Genomic DNA, 19,117 nt, shown 5'->3' with positions numbered 1-19,117 from the left:
AGACGCTTCTTAAAACCTACTTCTTTGACTAATCTTTTGTTCACCTGTCCTAATATCTCTATGTGGCTCGGTGTCAAATTTTGTTTGATAAATAGCTCCTGTGAAGCGCCTTGGGACATTTTACTACGTTAAAGGTGCTATATAAAGGCAAGTTGCTGTTATGTTCCTTTTTAAATTGCATACTATAGAGAATTTTATCTTTTTCAGCAAAACTCACTCCGATAAGCAGCTACTAACTATTTTAGTGATTGTTGGCAGAGCTGTATGTGCATAAGAGATTGTTAATTAACGTCTGCTAATGCCACCATCAAGTATTCTACCAGCTTCTAGTCATAGGGTTACTCAAGAAGTTGAATATAGGACAGTGGTGTTAGGATTTTATGGTGGTGGGATTTGTAACAATCAGTACCTGATTAGTTTTGTTCGCAACAACTGTCAGGTAACCAGTTTGTGTCCACATGTGTGATTGTATTTGGGAGCTGTGCTGTATGATTGGCACTGTGATTTTTCCCTCCCTTTCCACATTTAGAATTTCTACTGAAAACCTGGGAAAGATAAAGCTTCATCTTTAATTTTATCCAGATCTATAGATGTAAAGTCTATTCAGAAGCTGTTAACCTAGTAATTCAAGTAAATAAATTGTGTGCTCATTTTCTACCATGTATCATATCACCATCTAACTATAAAAGTGGAACTAAGAACAAAACGGGCCCAGTTGTTCACTCGTGAGATCAGAGTGCCTTGATGCAAACCGTGTATTTCCCATTGTTTTTTAATTAATGATCTCGCTATGGCTGTGCATTGGTTGGAATGATGTAGTCAGGGAGCTGCTCTTCTGATTTGGCTTCCCCACTCAGCCCGGACTTAAAACTGCAATCGGAGCTCTATGATGTCATTGGACCCTGATCTGCATATTTAAAGAAAGACCCTGCCAGCTTTGGGCAAGCAGTTTTGTTGCCTGTCTAGAAGCCTGCGTTTAAAAACAAAAGGCAGTCGTTGGGATGTAGACTGCTCGAGGGCAGGTAAGTAACCTGGCCGATTTTAACTGCCCACCCCGGCTGGGTAGGTAGGGTTTCAATCGCCCTCATTGAATTCAACAGTGCCACCTAGTACAACTGGCATTGAGCACATTGACAATTCCAGCTACTGAAACCAGGGCATTCCCTTGTTTAACTACACATTTAACCAAGCTTCTTTTCTCTACATTTGTAATTCAGATTTAAGTCAACCATGAAAAGTCCTCACTGGCTCCAATCATTTTAAGCTTTGACGCATTCATATATAGAAATGTGTTTTTTTGTGGTATCAATTAAATTTTAAATGCACTAACGAAATGTTATACTGTTGTCAGTTTTTTTAATGCAGTTGAAGATGTGGTCATTACCTTTTTCTTTCTCCTATCATATACACAACCTGACCCCTTGGGGTAAATTTTAACCCCAAAGAATGGGACGGTTGGGCAGTGAGAATTCTCCGATTTCTGTGCGGGACCACATCCCGGCTCCCACACACCGACTTCCAGGTTTGATCCAGACTCGTCTGGATGTGAGTGCGTGCTTCTGAAACCCAGAAGTCCCACTGGCTCTTAAAGAAGGTGGAACGATATTTAAAGGGCCAGTTGAGGTACTTAAAGATGATAAATTTTGTGTGGTTTGACCTATGCAAGCCATTTTAACTGCTTCTGAACATGTCTCCCGTGGCCTCTGAAAGACGCCATGGAAACGGAGGTGAGTTGCAGCCGGCCCTCATTTGGACCTTTAAACCAGGGATTGACACGTGAAGAAAAGGTGAGTTTTTGCAGTAGGGCACTCCGTTCTCTCAGACAAACCTTCGGCTGCGAGTTCTTTGTGTTTAGACTGAGATTTATTTGTTCACACTCAGAATTCTTGTGTTTGGACATAATTTACCTACATTTTGGACCCCCTCAAACTGACATCAGGATTGGGGGGGGGGGGGTGGGATGCGCAATGGATTTACATCTGAGGAGGAGGCACATCATCATTGACGACAGACAAGACATGCAGTTCTGGGAGTTGCAAGTCCACAAGACAGAGGTGCGCCACAAGGACCTGCAGAAGAGTAGAGAGGGGGCCAAGGTCGCAGGAGGCAATACCCAGGTGAGACGGTCTACGGTCAGAGGCTGAGCTTCCTGGACCTCTGAGGAGCAGTGCCTACGAAGGCTCAGATTGAGTCGGCAGGTGGTCGCAGACATCTGCACGCTCCTTCATGCAGAACTGCTCCTGAATGGACCTGGTGGCCATGCATTGCCCGTCGCAGTTAAAGTCACCATTGCCCTCAATTTCTCCACCACCGGATCCTTCCAGGGCGCCACTGGTGACATCATCAAGATCTCTGTCGTCTGCACCTAAGTGTATACGACTGGTCGTTGATGGCTTGTTTGCCAAACCGACTACGTCAACTTCCCCTGCGACGACATCAGCACATACACTCTCTGGCTGGCTTCCCATGGGTGCAGGGTGCAATTGATTGCACAGACGTAGCAATCCGAGGATCTGCACATGAGCCAGGACTGTTAATCAACCGAAAGGGATATCACTCCATCAATGCGCGGCCGGTTTGTGACCACCGAAGAGGTTTCTGCAGGTGTGTGCCAAATTCCCTGGCAGCTGTCGTGATTCCTTCATTTTGCGCGAGGTCAACATCCCGGCCCTCTTCCATGCACAAGACAGACTTAAGGGCTGGCTGCTTAGAGACAAGGGATACTCCCTGCCGACGTGGCTCATGACACCTCTGAGAAGCCCCACCAATGAGGCACAGCAGTGGTACAACAACAGTCACAGCACCACCAGGTCTGTCATTGAACAAGCCATAGGAATGCTGAAGATGCGCTTCAGGTACCTGGATCGATCTGGGGGCGCCCTTCAGTACTCACCAGCGAGGGTGTGTAGGATAATAGTCGTGTGTTGTGTCCTGCACAACATCGCTCAACAGAGAGGGTTGCAGGTGGATGACCTCCCGTGCCCTCATGAAGCATTCGCATCTACCAGCAACATTGAAGAGGAGTGGGTGGAAGAATGAGGGCAGCCACCACCATCATCTGCCACCTGTGATGCCAGGGAGTCACTCATATCTGATAGATTTTCATAAGGAGATCTACACACTGAAGGTGTGAAGTACTCAGACCTCCTACAATGACTCCCTCCCCCCATCCACTTGCACAAAACAGTTCTATAACCACATACAACCATTGTAAATGTGCCCAATGGGTGGCATCAAGGCTTGCTGTTCATGATGAGGGACATGCAAGGGACACAAGAATGGACACGACGTGGCTGTGGTGGTGACAATTGTAACTTTGTGAATGTAACAAAAATCAAAGAGAAATGAAAAACATGACATTTTGTCAGACACCCTTGTGCATACCCACGATGATCACAAAACATTTGCCATCCTCTTCCTACTACTTCTAGGGGATGCGTCCACTGTGGCTTCAGCAGAGGTAGTGGCAGGTTGCTCAGGTCCCTGCCCTGACTACTGAGATGCTCTCGACCTATGCCCTCTAGTTTTTTGGAGCCCGTGAGGGCCCCGCCAAATACTGTTCCACCTGCACCTGTGCGGGGCAGACTCGGCCATTGGGAGAGGAGGCAGCATTGCGGATACTAGTTGAGTCGGGGGGGGGGGGCCCAACGGGTGAGACGTGGGAGTGCTTTGAGTAGAGTCCCCACTTACATGTCCCCTTTCGCCATCATCTCTCATGGTCATATCACTCCTACCACTCTGCTGGACAACAGCTTGGAGGACATCCGTGATGTCTTGTGAGGTCACTGCTAAAGTATCTGTCTGCCTGTTTAAGGTGGCAGAATGTTGTGCACTGAGTCTGTACGGACGTTATCAGGGCCTGAATGGATTCATTTGAGAGGTATGCTTGAAGGTCAATGGAGGCGGCCATTCTCTCCATCACAAACATTCCCATACTTGCTAGCGCCACCATTCTGCTAATGCTGGAGTTGGACTCCTCCATCCTCTCCGCTATTGTTGAGAGTGTGCATGGCATGTCTTCCAGTATGCCACAAAGGTGCATCTGTACCTCGATCATTCTCCTTCTCAAGGATGGTCCCCCGGGTTCAGCATCTGTGTCCAGCTGAGCAGAGCTTGGAGAAGAGTGCGCCCACCGAGGCAGACTCTCCACACCGCTGCCCCTGCTACCGGTGTCTGCTCGTGCTCACTTGTAAGTGATAAATCACCAGGTGACAACCCAACTAACTGTGTTAATAGGACCCACCGAGGAGTGAGTATCTGCACTGGTGCACGGCTGGATATGATGTGACGGTGCGCCCTCAGAGGCAGGGAGCTCCTCTGAGGAATCGCCCTCGTCTAGATCGTGTGATCCTTCAGCAATCCTTGAAGGCCCTGGAAGAGAACGTACAGCAATATTAAGAATTATCGCAGAAGTGATGTTGCGATGAGCATACTGAGGTGTGCAACAGGTCAATCACTGATAACATCAATCCATGTGCGTGAAGGATGTTGAAGTTCCGTCATCATTTGCGGGGTGCCAGTCTCGCCATCTCTGATGGCCAGGCATTCAACCGTTCGGCTGAGGTCCAATGCCGCCGCCTCTGCCAGGGCCACTGTTTGTGGAGGCCCCCCCCCCCCCCACCGACTCCTCTCCCTTGCATTTTGCGCACTCTTCTACAAGGGGAGAAAGTACAGACGTGAGAGTGAGTGAGGGTGATGGGGTCACCCGATGGATAAATTGCTCTGGGTCAGGTTGACAATGAAACAGATGCATCAGAGGGTGAGTATCGACAGATTCATCACATTGCAACTGGATTGGGGTGAGTGGGAGTGGTGGGTGCACAAATGGGGAGGTGAGGAAGTGCGCAGAAAGTGAAGGTAAGTTGATACTGAACCTTAAGTGGGTATGAGGAGTGATGTGATGGAGCAGGCTTGGCAGGGCAGAGTGTGAGGGGGGGTGGTGGGGTAATGTTCATCACAAAATGTAGGTGAATCAGTAACTGTGCTCACTTTTTTCCTAACCCGGTTAGGTCATTAAAACGCTTCCTGCACTGCACCTATGTCCTCGAGATGGTGCTCCTACTGGTCACCTCCTCTGCCACCTCGAGGCAGGGCATTTCCTCCTGTCAGCTGGTACAGTGTTTGCCTCCTGCTCCTCACACCAGCTAATAGCAACCCCAGTGACGAGTAACTGAACCGGGGTGCTGGCCTCGTCCTTTGCTGCTCCATATCTTCAGATTTCTCCTTTCTTCCTCAAAATCCATGGCTGCAATGGCCCTTTAAATACTCCAGCTCCCAGCCTGTCATTCTTCCACTGGTCATACAGTTCAAACTCCGAGAACATTGGACTGAAATCATACCTCGACGATTTAAACTTGCTTTCTGCTATTTTCCACAATGGCCAATAGGCTTTCAAGTTTTGTTTTAAGTCCAAAAAAAATCATAGTTTCCAACCTCCACCTTTTAGGCAACCATCCTCTGCGACCGTGTTATAAATTGGATAGCCAGGTGGTGAAGGATAGAATACTAGAGCCTAGTCTTCAGTTGCTTCAGGCCTTTATCCACAGTGATCCACATTTACACCTACACCACACCCTAGATCAGCTGTCTTGTAAATGGATACAAGAGAGTTCCCAATCACTATGCACTACCTGAATACAATTAACACTAATTGATATATATTACGTGGATACAATTAACAGTGCAGTACTCCCGCTGCGCAGCTTGGAGACGCGAAAACCGGAAATAACATTGAGGGCCTTCAATTGAGGCGCGACTGTGCAAGAAAATGCACGAAAAAGTTTTCCGGGTTTCCCACGCACGTATTGACTTTCCTCCCCCCCCCCACCTGCTGAGTTCCTGCCAGTATGTTAAAATTTACCCCCTTGTGTTTCTTGCAGCATACAAGTGTAAGAACTGGCAGTTGATCCCTGTAGCTCTCAAGACAAATCGTGCAGCCCACACATGGTGCAGAGCGCCAGGTAAGAGAGAGCTATTTTGTTTTGGTTTGTGTGTACTGAAAGTTTGTGGGTCCCTTATGCAATCAGCTGCATCGATGTATGGAAGCATGAGTGAAGATCAGGTGCTTTGCCACTGAAAAAAAGGGCAAGTCAAGAGCTAAGGTCAGTCCAGAGTTATTCTTTTGCACCTCCTAGTAGTTGATTTCAGATTGCCCAGTTTGCGGGTGAAAGATGGGCCTCTATATTAACCCCTCACGATGGACGGGCAGGGGATGGGGGAGGGGTGGCGTTATAAAGTGAAATGCCCGAAACGCGACACCAACCCACCGCACACGCGTCCGCCGTCATTTTTCTGGCGGCGGGTATCTGAGCGTCTGACTGTCGTGCCGTGGAGAGACAGGATGCCTAATTAATATATTTAAATTGGCTCCCACAGTGCAATTGGGAGCCGGATTTCAAATTTACTGCTGCTGCATGGGTTTCCCAGGGGTCGGCTCCTGAAGGTAAGTGGCTGTTTCAGCATTCCTTGTGGGCTAGGAGGAGCAGGAATGCTCCCCCCTCCCCCCCCCCCCCCCCCAGGCCCCTCGAGGAAGCCTTCGGCCTTTGTGTTAGTGCAAACTAAATTTAAAAATTTGAATTGAATTTCTGGCTAAAACTAAACTAAGACTAAAAATCAAGATAGAGATTGAAAATTAAACTAAAATTACAATTATTTGCCACCATCAACAAATGAATGAATGACCAGATAATCTGATGCTCGAGAGAGGAATTTTGGCTAGGACACCGAGAGAACTTCCTGCTCTTTGAATAGTTCCATAAAGTCTTTAATTTCCACCTGAACAGGCGGTTTCATCTGAAAGACAGCACCTGTGACAATGCAGCAGTGAAGATGCAGCCCAGATTACACGCTTAGGTCCACAGTGGGACATGACCACAATTTTTTATATCAGAGGCTAGAGTACCACCAACTAAGCCAAGTTGACACATAAATATAAACTTTCTGCTTATACAGGTTCAAAGCCGAACATATTTGTCATTGAGACTATTCTTGAACATGTGGCCAAGTTTCTGTCAATGGATCCAATCGTAGTAAAGCAGAAGAACTTGTATGCTCAAGGAGACACTACGCCAATGGGCTTCCTTCTGCCCTACTGCAGCATCCAGGATCTTTACTCATGTGAGTTCTGAGTCTCGTCTGACTGATTCTGATTTTGTGTCAATCAACGTATTCTTGCTAGAGTAGGTGTTTGTCTTTGGCAACTAAAGCAGTAGATGTGGAATCCTCTATAGCTTTGCACCTGTCTGATTGACTACTCTCTGTTGACTTCTGTCAATCGCTATCATTGAGTCCTGATGAAATGGTTGGACAGTCTGAAAACAATCTACAGATTAATTTTAAGAATCCCTAGAGAGCCCCTTGGCACACAGTACTACTGATTTGACAGTCACACCCAAAGGTGGTACACAAATCTCTCTGTCTTCTGCGCATCACACATTAATTATAAGGCGGTTTTCCTATTTAATTTACATCATTCTTCATTTGCCCCTAATTGTGCCTACATACTGCTATGTTTATAATCCAGAACCACAGGAAGAAATGGTTCTGTAATGTAACCTCAGCTGCAGTGGAATTCAACCCATTTACACTGCAACAGAGCTTGCACACGTAGCTGCTTGAAAGTTGCAATTTGCTACTGTATTTTCTGACTCTTGAACGCTTCATGATGACTGAGAAAGATCCATACAGGTCGTTGGAGAAAAAACACATTGGTGAACTTTGAGTCAGCTGAGCTATTCAACACACCAGTGGCCAGAACAAATGTAAGCTTGTGCCTCAGATGCAGCATTAATGTTACCAGAAACACTAGCAAAAAACATCTCCCACCTCTCATACCTTTTGGAGGAAACAGCACCATTTTAGTTAGTTTGCAGTGCTTTCAAAGAAATCATAACTGTCATCTTTGATAGTTATACAGTAAATGTAACATAACAGCCTGAGAGCCAGTTACCTGCCCAAATTCTCAGCTGAGGAATGTTGCTTAGTAGAGTGGGAACAAATGTTGGAGTGAGGGGTTAAAAGTAGAATTAGCGCAACAGTCAAGTTGTCAGTTAATAGACTGCAACAAAAAATGGATTTTATAACCAGGATAAATTAGTTACTGTGGAGTAGATTTTATAAATTAGTGCACTCAACATGGAGCTTTTTGTGCTCAGAATATCGGATGCAGAAGTTAGTAAGCCCATTCCATGGTTCGCCTGATTTTTTTTTTGGTTTCAGTCGTGCCTACTGATCAATATACAAAGTACCATGAAAAGTAATTGTTTCCATTGTAATTGGCAATTGCACATCCATGTCTATGTTGCCCAAAAATACTTGGAAGATGTGAAAACAGTACTGTGCTTTGTCAGTTGCACTCTTTAATATGTTGGAGCATTAATCATTTTTGTTGGTGTCAATCTGGACAGCTCAGTTAACAAAAGTGGATGTGGCAGGACGTCTGCAAGCAATTAAGAAGTTTAATACAGACAATCTTTGGAAGAAGAAAGGACTGGCAGTGGTTCCTCTTAAATACTGCATGTACTGGAGCTTTGGATATTACCTATGTGAGTGCTGTGTGCAAACACTGGTAATGTATAATTGAAATCATAAGGGGTTTGTATAGACAAGAAAAGTAGCTCTGTGGTTCTCTGTAAGGATGTATGTTATGATTTCACTTCTATACATCTAATTATGTTAAGACCACTGTTTTCAATCGTTCTATAGGACAGCTTGTTTAGGGAAGCAGTGCAATCGTTGTATTTGACAATCACGACTTGTGTGACAAAAATGAAGCATTTTTATCAATTTGGCTTGGTATTGGCTTCTTCAATTGTCATGGTGCATAAGTGATTAAAAAGCAGCTTCACTCACGAGAATCGCATCCCTGCTTATCTTGATACATTTATTGCAACAATTAATCGAATCTGGCCTTGAGTGATGGGAAGAAAGACTCCATTCTGCTGTACTCTACAAGCAAACTGACCCAATTCAAAATGGGCAGGAATCCACAGTACAGAACTATCCATAATTCAGGGTAAGTTAGCACTAAATTGGCAGTCTGAAGGTATTGGAAAAGACTGGACTGCAGCAGTAAGTGGAGTGCACTGTAAGTGCATTAATGTGGCTTGGCATTAGGCCAGAGAATTATTCCAGTCCAGAGCATTTTAGTTAGACTCAGGAGTGCCACCTGGTGTAAACATCTTGGCTACACACACAATACCACTAGGACGTGATATAATCCAAATGTAACAGTGGAAAAACACTGAGCAACTAAACAAAATGTATGTTAGTAATGAGGTCAGTGGTGGACCAGAATATTATGGGTCGAAGCTCCACCTGTATACTTGATACAGACACTCGGGTTGGGGAGGGGGGGGGGGGTAATTTTAACCTAACCCGCACAGCGGGAGACTGATGCAATCAGATCGGCTGACTGTTTTACATGCCACCCAGTTTTACTTTTCATTGAAGTCAATGGAAAGTAAAATCAGATGGCGTTTAAAACAGGCGGCTGATCTGATCGCTTCAGTTTCGCACTGGACAAATCAGGCTAAAATTACCCTGTCGATGTTCAAGATGGGCAACTGAGATTTGGCTACCTGACGGTGAATAACAAAGAAAAGATTTTCTGTTTCCTCAATGCCCCAGAATCTATTACCCCTTTATACTGACTGCAACAATCTTCATGAGGCTTAACCTTAGATGAGTTCATCTCCTACTAGCCTCAGAATAGTAACGGTTAATGCGAGGTATCATCTCAATGACTACTATGGCTGCATTTACTAAATAAATTACCTTAGAAGATGACAGTAACCACTCATCTCATTTACAGTTATTTCCATCTATTGAAACATTCTAGTAACTGGTAGTGTCACTTGAGGTGATGTTGTCCTTCTACCTAATGCTTGGAACATTCCAGTAACCATTTGTCTTGTGAATGATTATGCCTACCTATACTTTGAACGTTGTTTGGAATATATAATTGTTTTCACCTACATTAAGTACATTCCAGCAACCGGTAATGTGATGGACAGTTGTCTCTACCCACACTTGGAACATTTTAGTAACCAGTAGTGACATGTATAGTTGTCCTTATCTACACTTAGAGCATTCCAGTAACTATATTTGGACACACTTGGACTAATCGAAGATTCAAATAACTGGACCTTGTGTGAGGTTGTCCCACCTACACTTTTTCAGCTTCTATTTTTTTAAAATCATTTCACTATATATTTGATTTGATTAAGTAATAGTTATATGTGTAATGTTTATTATTCTGCAGCACATATTGTGTTTTCTAACAGTAATTTACCTATTTTAGGCACTGTTTCAATATTTGCTAGTGATGGTTCAGTTATAGTATCACATGGTGGAATTGAATCTGGTCAAGGCCTCAATACCAAGGTAGGCTACAGAATTTATGAAGTGACTCATCGCTTTTGTTTTATGGCCTTATTTTTTCTTTCTTCATTTTAGTTTCTTGATCCTATTACTACCTTCTTAATTTTCCACAGTTCCCTCCTTTTATTTTACATCCACTGCAATCTCCCTGGTTTGACATTTTGCTCCCAGCGCACAGTGAAATTGTAGGAGCAGACTGAATAGTTAAATCCAGTTCAGTAATAGTTTGTTGTTCAAACATTTTGTACAGTCACTGTTGTTAACGTAGTCCAAAAGGACCACAAGCAAATTACATCAAGGTGGTGAAATATAGTCTTGCAGATGCATCATTATACCATATAAATTCCAGTAGTGTTTTTTTTCCACTGGGTAAGACAAATAAAGTGAATATAATGCATGTACCCAAACAGTAAAAGGATATGTATTTCTGTTTTAACATTTTAGGGTATATTTTCTTCCTTTGGCTAATTTTAGTATCATAAGTAGACGCCTCCACCTACACTTAGAACATGTCAGTAACTACTCGTCTCTTACATAGCCCCTGGTACAAGTGCACAGTGTAACGATGTAACATTGTACATCATGATCGATCAACAACAATCTTCAGAAACCACAATAGTATTAAACTGAATGTAGCAAACACTGAAGATTACTATCTTATGAACAGCCGAGAAAAGGCAAATTAGGTGGAGACCTTGAAGCGTAGAGGGATGAAGAGATGCAAAAACTGTCTGTTAATCAGTCATCTTAAAGAAAGAGTTATGACCTTAGAGGGAAAGCTACTAATTGTTGCACGGGTAGACAGAAGCAAAGGAATTTTTGAGGGCAAGTGGATAGTATTAGATTCAATAAGTGAGTTGCCTAAGGTAAATGATGTGGCCAGGCTAGCATCCGACCTCGAGAGTGAGCATTTAGGGATTGGAGAAGAAGCACAGTATAACAAGGGACAGTGTTGTCATGACAAAGGAACAGTTGCTGAAAGAAGCCACGGTAATGGAAATACTGGATGGATTACGGTTGATAAAAGAAGCAAGAAATGTAGGAAACTGTGAAGCTATTCAAGAGATGACACTAGCGAACAGATATCAGGCACATTGTGGGAGGATACAAAATTCCAGAAGTAATGGTAGTTAGAAAACCAGAAAGTACAGCCTGGATAAAGACACGATTCACAGGTCACAGAGAGATTCTAGTCATCGGTGATTCTTTGTTCAGGAAAGTTGACAACCCGGTGTGTCATAAAGGCAATATGTTCAGGATGCTGAGCTGGCTATGTGAAGGTGGAGCAGTACATATTGTGGAAAGGTTAGAAAGGATACTGATGGGGCATATAGAGACCCAGCAATTGTAGGGATAAATGACATAGGGAGACAATTAATATAGGGGCCCTAATAGCCACCGATATGAGGATTGGCTCAAAACTCCAAAATAGAGGATGCAAAATAATATTCTCTGGCATATTCCCAATATTTGGAGAAGGAGGGGAGTTCATTAAAAGAACTAAGGAGACAAGCGAGTTGCTGGCTGCATGGTGTGAGAACAGTGCTACAGTCATAAATAACTGGGAATCCTTCTAGAATAAAAAAGACGGGTATAAGAGAGATAGGTCACACTTAAACCAAGTAGGGACCAACAGACTTGTGAGGAATATGAGAAATGGTCTGGATCCAGAAACCCAATGGAAAGGTGGGCCGGTTAGGTACAGTTGGTTAGATTTTGGTGCTAATAACCCCAAGGTCATGGGTGAAATCTCCGTATGGACTGTTAAGGCTTAGAGGAAGTGAGTCTTTGGCTTATTGGTTAGGTTCAGGCCCAACTGCACACAGCCCTGGCGAGCAGAGACCAGATTCGGCTCTGAATACTGGATTGACATCCAGCGGGTGTACTTGAGTCCAATTGATGATAAAGGGTAGATTTGGCCTTGGTTGCAGCCCACCTAGGAGAAGAAACTCTGAAGATTAAAAACTGTGAGACAGGCCATAGGAAGCCACCTCAATTTGAGACTTGAGTTAGGACCTACCCTAGGGCTGAACACAATTTTGATGGATAAACAGCAGTGCTGGTCACTCCCATAATGGTCTGAATGCCTTAAAAGGAAAAAGAAACTCAATGGAACTTTGAGGCATAAGAAAAGAATAGACATTGAACCGAAGGAGATATTAGGAGAGGTAACCAAAAGCTTGGCAATTTCCTCTGGTTCAATATAGGTAAGACCGAAGGCATCGTCGTAGGACCCTGCTGCAAACTCCATACCTTTGCCACTCTCTCAAGCTCAACCAGACTGTTTGGAACCTCGATGTCTTATTCGATCTTAAGCTATGTTTCTGAACCCATATCCTTTCCATCACAAAGACTGCCTACTTCCACCTCTGTAACATTGAACGTATCCACCCCTACCTCAGCCCATCTGCTACCGAATCCTCTTCCATGTCTCTCTCATCTCCAGTCTCAACCATTCCAATGCTCTCCCGATTGGTCTTTCATCTCCCACCTTCCGAAAACCTCAGTTCATTCAAAACCCTGCTGCACGTATCCGTACCCACACCAAGTCCCGGTCACCCATCACCCCTGTGCTTTCTGACCAACATTAGCTCCTGGTCTCTCAACACCTCAAATTTAAAATTTTCATCCTTTGTTTTAATCCGTGTCTATCTTGGTTACTTCTTCCAGCCCTACCTCTCCCCCCGCTCCGTTCCTCTGGCTCTGACCTCTTGTGCATCCCCCTCCTTTCCTGCACTGTTGCTGGCCATGCCTTCCCATGCTCTGGAATTCCTCCCCTCTTTTGCTTTGAGGCCCTCCTTAATATCTGGATGTCTGACAAGCAATCCGACAGCACAGAGGCAGTGGAGGGGTCGAAACAGGTAGTGGAGAGATAGAGCTGAGTGTCATCAGCGTACGTGTGGATATGGATTTATGACTCAACGACATGTTCAACGATTTTGGAGAGGAAAGGGAGGTTGGAGATGGGACGATATTTTGCAGTGACACGGGTCAATGATTAGTTTTTTGAGGAGGGAGGTTTTGAAAGGGAGGCGGCCAGTACCCGAGGAGAGGGAACCATTTACAATGTCAGCTAGCATGGAGGCCAGGAAGGGAAGTTGGGTAATCAACCGTTGAGTAATTTAGTTAATTTTTTTTAGCAATTTACGCTGAAATTTCCTGCGGAGCTTATTTGCCTCCACCCGAACGTAAAACCTGGCATAAAACAGGTGCAAATGCAGTGCCACTGATGAGGTAGTAGTGAATGAGCTACTATCTTCTGCCATGGTGCCTCACTCTCAGAGCCCCTTGCCTCTGCTGCTCCGCTTCCATTATTATTCAGAACAGGGGTATATCCATTTGGAACACCATTTCAGCTGCTGAATTCTATTGAACACATATGGGGTGGGGGCTGAAAAATTACAGGTGCACTGAGACTGGCAGCACTTCGGGTAAGTATTGTGCAGGTCTCAGTTAAGAAAAATTCAAAAGAAAATTGCTATCAAACTCCAGCAGTCTCAGTTATATTGATATTAGTTGACTTCGGGCTGTGCTGCACTTAAATGTTTGGGTGTAAACCTGTGCCGGCGTATTACTGCCATCAATGCAGGGAATACGCATGAGCTGGACTATTGCATGAGGGGTAGAACTGTGTAAATGAAAAGCAGAAGGTTTCAGCAGACCTCTCTCAGAAGCAATGCAAATGATCAAAAAAATTCACACTTACCAATGTTTCGGCATAAAACGAGAATGCTTCAGCTATGCGCACATTTACTCAAAGAAAACGGCGCAGCACAGCGCTGCTCTCATGCTGTAGTTATTCCAAAAGGTTCCAGGAAATTTCACGCCCACATTGCTATTAAGATCTACAGCAATGACACAACTTTCCTTCCTCCAATTTGGGCAAATGCCAATTCCAAGGTGTAGTCCCAACTACCACTCGTCCAGCAAATACTAAGTAGCTGAACCCAGAAAATCAACCAGGTTCAGCTGGGGTCAACTTGAGTGCATGCAAAAAGTGTACTGCCTAACTTCTTCTGGGGCAGGGGGGGGAGGAAAATCGGTCCCAATATTTTCACTATTTCCATTTCCTTAATGTATTTTGATGTTGAAATGAATGTCTGATTTCTATCTCCTTTTGTAAATCAGGTTGCTCAAGTATGTGCCTATATGTTGGGAATTTCTATTGATTACATCTCCATAAAACCAACCACCACTAATAACAGTCCGAATGCCAGTGCAACCGGTTCGAGCATCACCAGTGAGCTTAACTGTTTGGTGAGATTTTGTGTTATTCAGGACAGACTATAATCATCCTCTGATTAACCATCAATGTGCTATCAAAGGTTTTGTTTAAATTATTTTTTGTAGGTGGGTTTTCATCATTTCCTGCCAGTAGTGATCAGGGTTGGTGTTCCTGGTGCAGTAATTTTTGGCCTGGTGGAAATGCTGAAAGTAGGATCCTGCCAGTCTTTGGATTTACTCCTTTGGAGTTAAGTTACTGTTGGAACTCTGCTTATGTGTGACACCACACAAAGGGATGGATCTGTAGTAATCTCCGATTCATCACTTGCAATTGTTGCCACCTTCACAGCACCAGTTAGACACTGGCCTATCCCAATCATGTGGGCTGGTGGGCCAGTCTGTGATAAAGCCTTGGGCTTATTAGACCCAATGACCTTTTCCTGTTCTTAAAAATTCTGATGAAATTAATAATAAATTAGTAGCATGTGTGTATATAACTGAGTTGTATGCTTTTACTGGTAATTGTATAGTAGAGTATGTGCTGTGATATAGATTACATGATACTTGCAAATAATGTATGTCGTTACACATATCCTTTAGTATATGTGCTTGCAAGTAGCATGTACATCTGTAAGTGGATTATATTAATGAAGGACAGATATTGTTATGGTCCCTAAGGATGTTTTGGGAAAGTATTGGGATGCTGGACCTTGTCACTTCATTGGTTCGTGTGCTTTTTTTTTATCCTGAGTAAACCTGTGATTTGGTTTCCTCACAGGGCGTACAAAAGTGTTGTGAGATGCTGAGGAAGAGAATGAAGCCTGTGAAGGATAAGCTTCCACCGGGTACACCGTGGAAGGATCTGGTGGCAGCCTGTTTTAAAGCCAAGGTGAATTTGACTGCACAGGATTGGTGAGTAATTGAATTGATCATATAATCCTGACTGATAAAGTTAGTGTTTACTGTTTGGGTCTTTGTCTTTGCTTTAAAAAGTACAAAATATATCTATTAAATATATATAATGTGGTTAAAATTTGGTTACAAAATATAACCAGGATTGCCATTGGGTGCTTGGTGTATTGAGCCACGTTTATCCACAGTGCCTGATGCTTATATGTTAAATAAGGTTATGCTCCCTCAATTCTTTTAGGTAAAACATTGATTTTGTAAAATTTTGCTGTGTTGAACTGTGTTTTTTTGACATGTAGGAAGTAGCTGCTACCTACGTGTTAAACCCAGAATTAATGTGTTGTTGTCACTTTTCACTCCCCTACTCAACCACTTCAAAGTGATTATTGCCTTCAAGCTGCTGTGTCTAAATAATCTTACAATTTATAATACATTATTTTTGGCAGCTGATAACACTGGTGGAAGAACAATCACCTCCTGACTGGATAGTTTTGGGTTGGAAGATTTGTTGGGTTGGAGTTAATGTATAAAAATAGGAATTCGTGAAATAAAATTATCACCTAAAATTGCTATTTTTAGTTGGCTTTTTCTTGATGGTACTGTATATATATTTTCTCTCAGCACCAGCCACTCTGAGATGGCAATCAGGTGACCTGCAATCAGGTCCCCACCAATGACACTGTAAGACTGGACACTGGAAGGTGCAATGGAACAACTGAGTTTGACTCTGCATCCAGTTTTCTCTCCCTGCCTATAAGGAAGTGCCTGGCTTCTCTTCAATATTTCCCCACAACAGCAAATCTGAAATGGGAACTCACTGTGTTGGTGATTATATGCCTAAACCCACCTCCCACATTTCCATTGGTTTAGAGAGTGGGTGTTCCAATTGGCACAATTCCACTCTTAAAAATTATTCCATTCAATTGTAAATCAAATGTATTACTGGAGACCTACGTCCTAGTACGAGTCGCTGGTACCCACATCCTGTGCTATTTTATTCAAATGATGGATCAAGATATTTTCCATTTTTTACATAAATCAGGAATATTTGTTATTTTTTACCTCTCCACATAAAATTAACCACAAAGTCTAATCTGCAATGTACTTTTCAAAATGTAATAATTCTATAAAGATGTGACTTTGTCTTGTTTGTGCAGGGTGTGGCCTGACCCACAGCCCAGAGATGCCCCCCAGTACAACTCATATGGAGTGACTGTGGCAGAGGCTGAAATTGACGTCCTCACTGGTGAGAACCAGATCATCCAAGTGGATATACTCTTTGACTGTGGTGAAAGGTAAGAAACAAAAATGTCAAGTAGCTCCAGTATACAATTACAAGACTAAATGGTTTTGGGGTTTGTCACTGTCTCAAACTGCTCCTTAGATGAGGGGTCATTAGCATGGGCAGTGTGCTGAAACATTCAGTCAGATTGAACACCCAAGTTGTTCTCTGAACCTGAATAGAATCATAGAAAGTTAAGGCACAGAAGGAGGCCATTCGACCCATTGTGTCCGTGCCGGCTGAAAAAGAGCTATCCCGCTTAATCCCACTTTCCAGCACTTGATCCGTAGCCCTGTAGGTTACGGCACTTCAAGTGCACACCCAAGTACTTTTTAAATGAGTTCAGGGTTTCTGCCTCTACCACCCCTGCAGGCAGTGAGTTCCAGACCCCCACCACCCTCTGGGTGAAAAAAGTTCTCCTCAGCTCCCTTCTAATCCTTCTACTAATTACTTTAAATCTATGCCCCTACTCACTGAGCCCTCTGCTAAGGGAAATAGGTCCTCCCTATCCACTCTGTCTAGTCCCGACAAAATGTTATACACCTCAATTAAATCTCCTCTCAGCCTCCTTCGTTCCAAAGAAACCCCAGCCTATCCAATCTTCTCTCATAGCTTAAATCTCCTCTGTACCCTCTCTAGTGCAATCACATCTTTCCTGTAATGTGGTGACCAGAACTTTACACAGTACTCAAGCTGTGGCCTAACCAATGTTTTATACAGTTCTAGCATAACTTCCCTGTTCTTACATTCTATGCCTCGGCTAATAAAGGAAAGTATCCGTTATGCCTTTTTAACCACCTCATTTACCTGAGCTGCTACCTTCAGGGATCTGTGGACATGCATTCCAAGGTCCCTTTGTTCCTCTACACCTCTCAGTATCTTCCCATTTATTGTGTACTCCCTTGCCTTGTTTGCCCTCCCCAAATGCATTACCTCACACTTTTCTGGATTGAATTCCATTTGCCACTTTTCTGTCCACCTGATCAGTCCATTGATATCTTCCTGCAGTCTACAGCTTTCCTCCTCACTATCAACCACAAGTCCAATTTTTGTATCATCAGCAAACTTCTTGATCAAGCCCCCCACATTCAAGTCCAAATCATTAACATGTACCACAAAAAGCAAGGGACCTAGTACTAAGCCTTGTAGAACTCTACTGGAAACAGCTTTTCCAGTTGCAAAAACACCCATCAACCATTACCCTATGCTTCCTGTCACTGAGCCAATTTTGAATCAAACTAGCCACTTTCCCTTGGATCCCATGGGCTTTTAGTTTTTTGACCAGTCTGCCATGTGGGACCTTATCAAAAGCCTTGCTAAAATCCATGTACACTACATCAAACGTGTTACCCTCATCGACCCTCCTTGTTACCTGCTCAAAAAATTTAATCAAGTAAGTCAGACACGATCTTCCCTTAACAAATCCATGCTGACTGCCCTTGATTAACTCATGCCTTTCTAAATGACGATTTATGCTGTCCCTCAGAATCAATTCCAATAATTTGCCCACCACGGTTAGACTGACTGGCCGAGAACTGAATGTTGAAAATCCAGCTCCATTTGGATCAGTGGATAATCTAAGTGGGGTTCACTTTTTTTTTTAAAACATATAAAGGAAGATTGGCAGGTTGCAACATTCTATTTCCAAGTCTCTGGGGACTTCTTCCTCCGATGGTGAGGCAGAATACCATCCCAGGCAAGAGTACCTTCCTGGAACCCCCCCACCCCCAAAACATCATATTGCTAACCTCGGCAGAGAGAAGCATATCTCACTGCGACCTCTCCCCGCACACCATGATGATTTTCCACCTTCCTCACTGAGAACGTCATGAAGCCCCCAACTGAGAACCTTGGCACCGCCCTCCCCCCACCACCTGAGATGGGTTGAGATTTTTCCCATCCTCCTCTATCTGTCTGACAATTTGCACTCCTTGATTTCCCCCACTGGTTGTCAGACTATCCCTGCCATAACCCCTCTCCTCTCCCCTCCCCTCCCCTCCCCTTCCCCCCCCCCCCCCCCTTTATAGTGAGCCTTACAAATCGTATAGCAGACATATCAGGACAGAAATTGTGAGGCTAGGCTGTCAATGTGGAATTCCACAGTGATGTGAGCAGGCGGGCACAGAATTGTGAGTGCAACATTTTGCCTCAATTCTGCTACCATCGCCTGTGTCTGGTGAAGCTTATTTCAGTATCAGAGCCTCACAATTTGAGCCCTCAGCTTTCTGTAAAAAAAAATAATTTATTGGCTCAATACGGAGGACACTTATTTAAATATTTGTGATTCAAATTTAAGATAGTGGCAGTGAAAACAATCCTGCC

At 43.8% G+C, this 19,117-nt stretch overlaps 1 protein-coding gene across 1 annotated transcript in view; it reads left to right on the top strand.

Annotated features, from left to right (window-relative positions):
• LOC137320865 (xanthine dehydrogenase-like) overlaps positions 1–19,117 on the top strand; it is a 150,050-nt gene that overhangs the window by 114,500 nt on the left and 16,433 nt on the right. Inside the window, exons 21-27 of the mRNA XM_067982783.1 lie at positions 5,880–5,960; positions 6,952–7,116; positions 8,406–8,543; positions 10,301–10,383; positions 14,509–14,637; positions 15,383–15,516; positions 16,671–16,808. Coding sequence (XP_067838884.1) covers positions 5,880–5,960; positions 6,952–7,116; positions 8,406–8,543; positions 10,301–10,383; positions 14,509–14,637; positions 15,383–15,516; positions 16,671–16,808 — 868 coding nt within the window. The remainder of the gene's footprint in view (positions 1–5,879; positions 5,961–6,951; positions 7,117–8,405; positions 8,544–10,300; positions 10,384–14,508; positions 14,638–15,382; positions 15,517–16,670; positions 16,809–19,117) is intronic.

Source organism: Heptranchias perlo, chromosome 4 (genome assembly GCF_035084215.1).
Source record: "Heptranchias perlo isolate sHepPer1 chromosome 4, sHepPer1.hap1, whole genome shotgun sequence".
Lineage (NCBI taxonomy): Eukaryota > Metazoa > Chordata > Chondrichthyes > Hexanchiformes > Hexanchidae > Heptranchias > Heptranchias perlo.
The sequence above is the reverse complement of the archived record's forward strand: the minus strand, read 5'-3'. Positions and strand labels throughout refer to the sequence as shown.